Genomic DNA, 10105 nt, shown 5'->3' with positions numbered 1-10105 from the left:
CTCGCCTGGCAAGTTTCCACCGAACATCACAGTGCTCGAGTCAGACAATTACAGGATCAAGAAACGTATAATATCCTGGGCGAAGCTAAAAGATGGATGAGCTTTCCAGAAGATCGATCAATCGTAAGCAACAGAAACTAATAGGGGAGAATCCAGAATGCTCGATAATGAATTATCGACGTGTTAGCGAGATAACACGAAAAAGTATTCGTTCGACTCTATATCGATAACGCAATTCTTTGAAGTTTGAAGAACCGAATCTTGATTTTCTTCGAAGGAGGAAATTACGCGGAACAGATAATATCTCTGTTAAGAAACGTAAATAATCATAAAAGTTACAAGACGGGAGCTACAATGCAAAGCTATCTCAATGAAATCTTTCCACTTATTCCGTATTTCCCAGAAATGAAAGCTGTAACAACGATAGAAAGGAATTTCTAGATTCTAGAGGATTGATCCTCGTTGATTTCGCTTATCATTATTTACATTTACATTTGCATATAATTTATCCTAACCACTATTATCATGGACTCTAGTTGGTTAAAAGATAAACGATCAAAGAAACATTTGTGAAATAGACGTTTCCGGCGGAGACGTTTGTCCCGAAAGTACAAATGCAGCAAAATGTGGAGCCCAAGCGAATTCCACGAAACGTCGAGATGGAGAGGAGACGCAGATTGTACAGGAATTTGAAAATCCAGGATGTTTTGGAGGAAATTGGTGTTTCACCGAAGCAAATGTTACCCCCGTCTGCCACATTGCCGCTACTAACTTACGAAGAGGCATACGGTTTGTTCAGTACGGCGCATTTTCTTCCTTTGGAAATTTTTGACGACGAAGAATACGACTGTAGGTGCGCTATTAACAAAGTTTAATGCTCTTAATATGCACAAGTTAAAATTACAATTTTAAATAGACGTATAGAATGTAAATTAAGTTTTTGCGTCGATGAGATATTTAAATGCAGTTGTTTTATACTTTTACGTTTTATTTATAAAACATAAGTAGGCAGGGGACACGGGCTACTATGTTTTAGGTTAGGTTCAGGCTACTATGAAAATACATACGGTGGTAAAAGTAATATCGCAATATCGAGAGGAAAATGTTAAAAATTAAATAAAAAATATTGATGTGTTAAAATGAAAGAAAGATTTGTATAAGTGAAAAATATTAAAAAAAGAGGCGAAATGCAATTGCAGGACGGTAGAAGATTGGATAAATCTTGGGGTGATCGATGGAACGCATTATCCGCTACCGGCTACCGTTTTTGTGCCAAGATTTCGATTCGAGGACGAAATGTTTTCCCTCGAGGACGATCAGTTGAACAAGCTGTTCGCTTGGACCAACGCTGCTGTTACTCACTATGATCGCGAGAGGAAATTGTGGACTGTGCTCACGCTTGACGGCAGAAAGCGCAACTTTAAGATACCGAGGATTTACATTCGTCTGTTCGCCGAAGATCCAAGAATCTATGCGAAGAGAGTGGCGGCGGCCATTAAACACAGACGAATTGCCGAAGCTTCTATAAAGTACCGAGAAGTTTTAAATTTTTTATTAAAAATTGTAAATTTATCTGACCCGTGAATACTTTTAACGCTATTAAACACGCTTACGTAGGTATCATTTCTATTTGGATTGTATGCTAATGGAAGGCATGAAAACGTTGAACGAAGAAGAAAAAGAAACGATCGTTCGTTTGGCTACGAATAATTCCACATATAAGCACAAATATGTAATATTGGTACGTAAAAGATTTCATTCAGATTTCAATATATTTCAATATACTTATGCAAAATATACAAGGAGCGGTATATATTTACAACGTAATAATAAAAAAAATCAAAAGTAGCAAAAAGTTTAAAGTTAATATTTATACATTCGGTATAGACGATACCTTGTTTTCTCGCACATTTCCTTGGATTTTTTCCACGCTGTTTTTCCATATACCTGTTACACGGTCGATACCAGCTTTTGTGAAAAAGGCACACGTATGTCTGCAGTGATCGTACAAGGGATCTGTAATCCGAGATTTTGACGGATTTGATATTCCTAATATCGAACAACTCAATTTTCTTCTTCCACGTATTTTGCAAATAGACTGCGTACATTTCGTTTTCTAGAATATTTCCATTATGTAGCTACTATATTTGACGGTAATCGCTACGTTTTCTAGCTGATGGAAGAAATTTGTCTGGATTACCAGCGGACCATGTGCGATCTTACGTGGAGGCAGATGATACAGCGAAATCCGGAAATGTTTAAATTCGTCACGTGGATGCCCGATATCGAAGCCACAAGGGTGCCAAAAAAGGGCAAGATCGATACAGGCATGACGAATTTTCTGGTAATATCACTTCGTATGTATTACATTGATAATAATGTTTCTGCGAGAACATTATTTTACCGGCCTTCGTTTTAAACACGTTCCATGTCGAATTAAGCCATCTACATAAAGAAAGTAAAAAGAAAGAAAGTAAAAAGAAAGAAAGTAAAAAGAAAGAAAGTAAAAAGAAAGAAAGGAAAAAGAAAGAAAGGAAAAAGAAAAAAGAAAAAGAAAAAAAAGGAAAAGATTTGCATAAGACGTTTCTATAGAGATGTCTTAATTTGTCAAGGGGGTAAAATATCGTCGAGTAAAATGTATTCTCATTGAATTATAATTAAACGTTTTCTGGATCGTAAAGATCGTTAGAGAATATACATTTATCGAGTTCACAATTTCCAGTCTCAAGTATAAAAATAATGAATTTCGATTTAGAAAGTGAGGCAACGTACACACTGGATAACGTTGTACGTTCACGAAGAAGTATACCAAGCTATGGCGTGCGTCATGGCGGAATGCATGTACGTATCCTCTATGAATTTATTCGCTACTTCTTATGGCAAACAAATAAGACTGTTAGAGTTCGAGGATCTGCAAAGCCAGGCCATCCTTACGGTTATTAAGTATTTGAAAGAGCCGTGGTTGGAAAAAATTACGCAGTCGGTTAGGATGTGCTTGAGGGATCTTGGAAAGGGTTGGTTTAATCTCGAACAGAAGAATCACGGGGTGTACGATGTGATGAAATTGAAACGTTTCATGAATCTCACCACTCTTTGTATGCAGGTACGTATTTAGCAGGTGTAATCGAGAGGTCGAGAAGATAGAGTCGATGAAATTTTTCTATTATTTTGATTTTTTTCATTATTATCACTGGATAAAATTCTGGATAAAAAAGAACTTGTAGGTTTATATTAATCGATAATCATTTTGAAGGGTCTTTCGAGTCAATTATCCGTGACAAAAAAGATATTGATTAGCGCATTAATAACAAATAACGAATAGGGATCGCCTTATATGTACATAATATAATGATAAGTTTGACGGCTGTGTTTAATCTAGTTTGACACATTATTTAGCACATAGACATAGTAAATGCACATGCGTATACTATATGCACGACGAAGATAAGCATTATCATATTTTCGACGGCATTTGCACGATAAATTGCGACTATATTCCTAGAAATTTAACAAATTGATACTGCGCTCGAACAACAGATATACATATCTTCTATCATAATTTTCCCAAATCGTAAATATCTAAACTGTAGGCTACTCTATCAAAGCAAATAACACTTGCCTCTTTTATGCCAAATATTTATACGATCATTCGATGTAACACGTAAAATATGTACACGTACGAGAGAGAGAGAGAGAGAGAGAGAGAATAAGCTACTGATATTGGCTAGTAGTGCAAATTTAGCTGTGCGTGTAGCAGTTTATTCGAAATAAAGGGGGTGTATTAATAGGGATGAAAGTAAAAATACAAAGTAAAAACATTTTTTCACTTAAAATGATGCTATTATGCCGCTATGTCTTTATACACATGCATAGAGAAATACACGAGAAAGTTGTATAAAAGTGTTTCTTTACTTTTTTCCACAACAGACTTCTATCTATCGTGCCATATTCATTTTGTATATAGGTATTATCGTAAGTTTTATAAGCTAATACTGGACTGTGACTAGTATGCGTTGCGTGTTCTGGTGGAAAATTCGATCAAATTATACGGAGAGATCTTGGAAAGACCAGCGTTGTGTGTCTTGGACGTAGAGGAGTCATTCGCTTGGGGAGACGATCTCATCGATACCCAATTTAAGCCTGCTGGCAATCCCATCTTCCTCATTGATCTTCAAATGGACGAACAGAAAGCATATTACACGACAAATCCAGACAAATTTGTAGTAGGTGCATTTCCGTTCTATCGCTCGAACGACATTGCTTTTCATTCGATAAAAGCAAATGTTTCGAAAACACAAACGAGATGTATCGCGATGCAGTCAGATAGTCGCGACTTTCCTTTTCCTTTTTCTTTGAAATTGTTTATTTTAAACGATTCTGTGCTCCGTGTCATGACTCAAATGGTACACTATTGCTATACTAGTACTATTAATGGATTACTATAGTAGACTATACATAGATATATCTACGTCAAAACAAACTGACTTCATTCGACAAACGTTTCGTTTGCGTATTATATTTCTCTCTATCTGGGAGGAGCAAGCGGTTGCCTAAAACTTAACTTTAAACTTAACTTTTGAAAGTTTGTCACCTGTATCTGCTATAGTATAGTATATATCTGTAGTATATAGTATGGCATGGTATACTACAGTATATACAGTGGACCGCGTTTTAGAGTATTATTTAGTGTATTAAATGATATATCCTGTTCTTGTCATACGTATATCTGTCGTTAAAAATATTAAATTCGATGAAAATCGAAGACGGTAAATCATTGAAATTATTTTAATCGTCAAACTTCAATCGGCAATTAGACAACTTTATTAAGGCGTAATACGAAAAATTTGAAAAGTGCAAGTTGTCTAAACAATTCTGCGGAATTAAACAGAAAGCTAGAATTCTTTTTATAGTATTTGAAAGGAACCAACGTACTCGATCGATGCACGGGAAGCGTCGTTTTTCCCGAACGAGAATCGTCATACTTTTCGACGCTGTTTCGAATTTATCGAGTTATACAAATAATAAATAGGACAGTACTTGTTAGATTTGAAGTTTAAGACGATCGATCGCTCTCGGTCGGTACCGCTCTGTCAGTTTGGAAAAACGACATTTTCTACGCGTCGAGTTAACGATTTTTACTTATCGAGGTTTTTCTTTGTTCAACGTTTAACGTTTAACGTGGATCGTTCGAAGGAAAGCATCGTGACTTTATACGACAACGCGCTCGCCGCTTGCCATCAAATCAGGCAACTACATCCCTTTCTACTTCCAAAGTTGAAGTTCCCAGCCGACCTTTTTCTAAGTTCCGTTGGTTTACTCGAAGATGAGGTATGCAAAGTTCGCGACCGATTGACCATAGCTTACAAAAGATCAACGATACCGTTAAGAGCGTACGCGAAGGAATACAGCCGATATCAGTCGTTCTTCAATCTCGACATCCCGCAGTACATCGAGTGAGTATTCGGTGATCAAAGTTTTTCAATTTCGTGTAATAAAGTTTAAATACGATATGAACATTTTCTTGGAACGTTTATACGGTTACTCGATTGAATTTAAGATTCGTTGTTCAGCTGGATGAGAATCCGATTAGAACTCTGGTAATGTTATTCCAGTTAAATGTTCTTTATTTTATACGATACTTACGAAAGAGCGTAGTACGCTGTTCTAATGTTTAGACGAACAAGCATTACGTTCAAGTATATCTTGATTTCATATTTCTTGATTTCACGCGTGATCTTAATAGAAATTGTCGTCGAGTCATGTTCGATGATCGTGCTTTTGTTACTTTCGCGATAATTAATCGACCATCTTTTAGAGAAATATCGAATAGATAGAATCGTATTATAGATACAATGAAATATTTTGAAATTTCATATAATAGACGATAGATGGTGGAATTGTTATGAAATTATAAATGGTGTGGTGGTAATGAGAAAGGCGGTGAAGAAAGTATGTCGTTCTGACAATGTAAAATATAGAAACGCGGTATTGGTTTGAATAGAGAAGAGAAGCGGATCGAGAACGGCGGTCAGTTTGGTGCAAGTTTCTATCGAAATTGAACGCGTATTACGTTTTTGGCGAAAAGAACGGTTGGCTAAATAAAATTTTATATGGACGTTGAAGGGCGTACAAGCAGGAGGAGCTTAGCACGGCGGAGATAAAGGAGGAAATTGCGTTTCATATGACGATGAAGCAGAATCTGCAAGCGACTTTACCCAATACCATTGCCATCGGTCCGTTTCTAGCGAACGTTCGCCCTTTGAAGGATTTGCTGATGCGGAAACGGCACGAGTGCGCCACAGAATTGCTCGTTATGTTGACGGAGAAGTTACGAACGGAAGTCGACGATATCTTGGAAGAATACACGCAGATAAGGTACAAATTGAGGGAAGTGCCGCAGAGTATCGAGCATATATTCGAGATACGCGACTGGATGGAAACTATACCGCTTCGAGTGCAGAATCTCGACGAGAGGATGGACGTATTGAAGTTGGATTTTGATATTCTCGACGGATTTCTATGGAACATATCCGACGAAGACTTCCATGCCAAGTGGGAAGTGATCGGTTGCCCTCTTCAAATTGAGAACGAGGTGATGAAAATCTTCGTATCGACCGGTTTAGAGATTAGCAGGTTAGCGTAGAAAACGATTAGGATCGTGTAGGCAGCGCTATTTACTTGTTATAAGTTTCTATGGAGTAACAGAGAGTACAACGAGAGAAGATTCGGTTCAGCGGTAGAACACCTACCTGGATGGTAAATCGAACGTTGGTTGGAAATATTTTTTCAATATTTTTTCCGACAACCATGAACGAGTAATTGGATTGGACACGGTGTAGATTCGAAATAAACGGCAAAAAATTCGAACAGGTGCGAGAAACGAACGAACGGCTGATGGAAGAGCAGGAAAAGTTCTACAAAATCCAACTGCAGGACGAGGTTCTACTGCAAGAGAGAATAGACACTTTGGTTGGCAACGTGGCAAACATCGCTCTTCAAACGGATATCAATCGTATACACGAGACTGCGCTCGATGTGAAACGAATCTGGAAAAGCATGGTCGACTGTCGGGAGATGGGTTTGTTGCTCAATGAACGGCAAAAGCTGCTCGACATGAAAGTGGTGCCGTTCGATCATTTGCACAAGTTGATGCGCGACTTTGAACCTTACAGAAGCTTGTGGGTCACCGCTTCAGGCAAGTATGCGATCATGAATCACAGCGATCGACTATCGACGACCATTCGACGACCATTCGACGACCATTCGACGACCATTCGACGACTATGCATAGATAGCCTATCGGTAAGAAAAGGCTATTCTTGAAAATATGAAATTACTAAGACGGTGTTATCGCTTCGCGATTCCTTCTGCCTTTTCCATACCGAAAATATCGCGTATGATGGCGAACAAACTGTCCGAGAAGTCAATTTTAATAAAATTCCTTGCCTTTCACCTTCTATTCTAAAAACTTTTACTTTCGAAGCAGCGTTCCCTCTGTCGAAAGTAAATTTCGTAAGTTCGACATCGTTATCGAATCTATGTTTCGTAATTCGTAGACTGGCTTAAATGGCACGACATATGGATGGATAACCCGCTGATGAACGTCGATGGCACTCAGATCGACGTTCTAGTTGCTGATATGCATCGGGCAATGACTCGCGCGATTCGAACGTTTCAAGAATTTCCAAGTAGGTTCGAACAATTTGCTAGAAAATTAGCATGAAAATTAGCATGAAAATTAGCATGAAAATTAGCATGAAAATTAGCATCGGTCGTCACTTTCACTCGAAAAAGCAAAATACCGCTTTCAAGTAATCTTCCTTTTAAAATAGAGGTGCAAGCGATTGCAATTGCTATAAGGCAACAAATAGATGAATTCAAGCCTTACATCAGTCTCATACAAGCTCTACGAGATCCGGGAATGAAGGATCGTCACTTTGAGCAACTGAGCGCGCAAACTGGCATACAGATGGCTCTCAAGCCAAGCATAACGTTTAAATCGCTGTTAATGCTCGGTATCGAGGAGTTTGAGGAATTAGTAAAGACCGTCGCTGACACAGCAGCCAAAGAATACGCCACGGAACGGACGTTGAACAAAATGATCGAAGAGTGGGAAACGATCGTTATGGAGATACTTGCGTATAAAACGACTGGTCGGTACTTTTATTTTTTTCCACGTATACGTTACCACGTGTATCTGGTATACAGGTATAAAGTAGAATTTTATCGAGTTTTCGTTTAATCGATGACGACACGTTGATCCGTTTATCTATCCGCCACGTACAGGAACGTATATAATAAAGGTGGCAGAGGAAACTACGATGCTACTAGAGAATCACATACTCGGCGTACAGCAGCTGGCGTTCAGCCCGCTGAAGACCGTTTTCGAGGACGAGATTACCGAATGGGAGTATAAATTAAAGTTGACGGAGCAAGTGCTGATTTTGTGGATCGAAGTACAAAGGTAGGAGGGATCGAGCGAAAGAGCGAATCGTTCGTTTAACGATAAGAAGGTGCGCAATTACAGAGATTGGATGTATCTGGAGCCAATATTTACTTCGGAGGACATTAAGGTTCAGTTGCCGGTGGAGACTAGGAAGTACAATGCGATGGAACGCAACTGGAGACGGATCATGAAGAACGCCTATGAAAATCCCTATGTAATTTCAACTTTAATACACAATGTCTCGCTTTATGTGATTTTCTCTCGGTAACCGTTATATCATCTTGCAACCGTTTCTTTTCTATTCTACGTTCTATTCTAAACGATCTTAATTACTCGTCGTTCGTATTCCTTTAATATCCTCCTGGAAAGTAATAAACCGTTGGAGAAACATGTAACTCGCTAATTCGTTTATTTCGTCGTCTTATCGTTTCGTAAATATGTGCCGGTTTGAAAACGTCGACGAAAGTTTGTTTCGTTTCTCGAAAGTTTGAGCTAAAGGCGCTATCGCGACAGGTTATCAAAATATGCCCCGACGTCAATCTACTGGAGAGCCTTCAAGAGTGCCAAAGTTTGCTGGAAGTAGTGCAGAAAGGTCTATCGAACTACTTGGAAATGAAACGACGAATTTTTCCTCGATTCTACTTCCTCAGCGACGAGGAACTTTTGGAGATCCTGGCTCAAGCGAAGAACGTGCAAGCGGTGCAACCGCACCTCAGAAAGTGTTTCGAGAACATTCAAGAAGTGAGGTTCGAAGAGGATCTACAGATCACTCGGATGTACTCTGCCGAGAGGGAGGAAGTGGTGCTCGATCCACCGATGTACCCGTTGAGGAGCGTGGAGTTTTGGCTGGGCGATCTGGAGACGGTGATGCGCACCACTATCAGAAACATCATTGGAACAGCTCTGCTAGTCATCGATGTAATTCCAAGGAAAGCGTGGGTGTACATGTGGCCGGGACAAGTGACTCTCTGTTGCGGTCAAACTTATTGGACTGCGCAAGTGGAAAATGGCATCCGTACCAAAACTCTCTCCGACTACTATCAGCGACTGTTGGCACACGTAAGACACAGAGTCGCCGAGAATGAAAGTATAATAAATAAGTACTTGGCCACATTTCCTTCGGTTATACGTTACGACGATGCGTCGTTCGTTTTATCTATCGCACGATCGTGATTATTCTATTTACATAGTCAACTACCGAATAATTGAAACGAATCGAATAGAATCGAATAGAATCGAATAGAATCGAATAGAATCGAATAGAATCGAATAGAATTTATCCCACAGATGGAGGATCTACGCGAATTGGTGCGCAGTCCACAAACGGAAATTCAAAGATTAATGCTGGAAGCGGTGATCACTATCGAGGTGCACGCGCGCGATGTGCTGTACAAGCTGTTACAGGAAAAAGTATCGAACGTGAATGATTTCGATTGGATATCACAGCTTCGCTACTATTGGGTGAATGGCGAGCTGAAAGTGCGTGCTGTGAATGCAGAATTTCCGTACGGGTACGGTAACTAACTGGAACATTTTTCAATTTTTATTTCAAATTTTACTTCTTATAACCCCCCCCCCCCCCCCCCCCCCCTCTCCCCCCACCCTCTCCCTCTCCCCCTCTTCTCCTCTCTCTCCCTCTCCTCTCCTCCCTCCCTCCCT

At 39.4% G+C, this 10105-nt stretch overlaps 1 protein-coding gene across 1 annotated transcript in view; it reads left to right on the top strand.

Moving 5' to 3' along the window:
• Positions 1-594: 594 nt before the first annotated feature.
• The window catches only part of LOC100744141 (dynein heavy chain 1, axonemal-like), a 54896-nt gene continuing 45385 nt past the window's right edge, over positions 595-10105 (top strand). Inside the window, exons 1-15 of the mRNA XM_033322179.1 lie at positions 595-853; positions 1200-1529; positions 1618-1741; positions 2174-2344; positions 2756-3114; positions 3380-3422; positions 4008-4318; positions 6124-6592; positions 6871-7195; positions 7557-7688; positions 7833-8153; positions 8287-8464; positions 8528-8660; positions 8960-9505; positions 9734-9957. Coding sequence (XP_033178070.1) covers positions 615-853; positions 1200-1529; positions 1618-1741; positions 2174-2344; positions 2756-3114; positions 3380-3422; positions 4008-4318; positions 6124-6592; positions 6871-7195; positions 7557-7688; positions 7833-8153; positions 8287-8464; positions 8528-8660; positions 8960-9505; positions 9734-9957 — 3905 coding nt within the window. The 5' untranslated portion in view covers positions 595-614. The remainder of the gene's footprint in view (positions 854-1199; positions 1530-1617; positions 1742-2173; positions 2345-2755; positions 3115-3379; positions 3423-4007; positions 4319-6123; positions 6593-6870; positions 7196-7556; positions 7689-7832; positions 8154-8286; positions 8465-8527; positions 8661-8959; positions 9506-9733; positions 9958-10105) is intronic.

The sequence above is a fragment of the Bombus impatiens genome, unplaced genomic scaffold, assembly GCF_000188095.3.
Source record: "Bombus impatiens unplaced genomic scaffold, BIMP_2.2 scf_0581, whole genome shotgun sequence".
Taxonomy (NCBI): Eukaryota; Metazoa; Arthropoda; class Insecta; order Hymenoptera; family Apidae; genus Bombus; species Bombus impatiens.
This window is presented reverse-complemented; position numbering and strand designations above follow the sequence as displayed.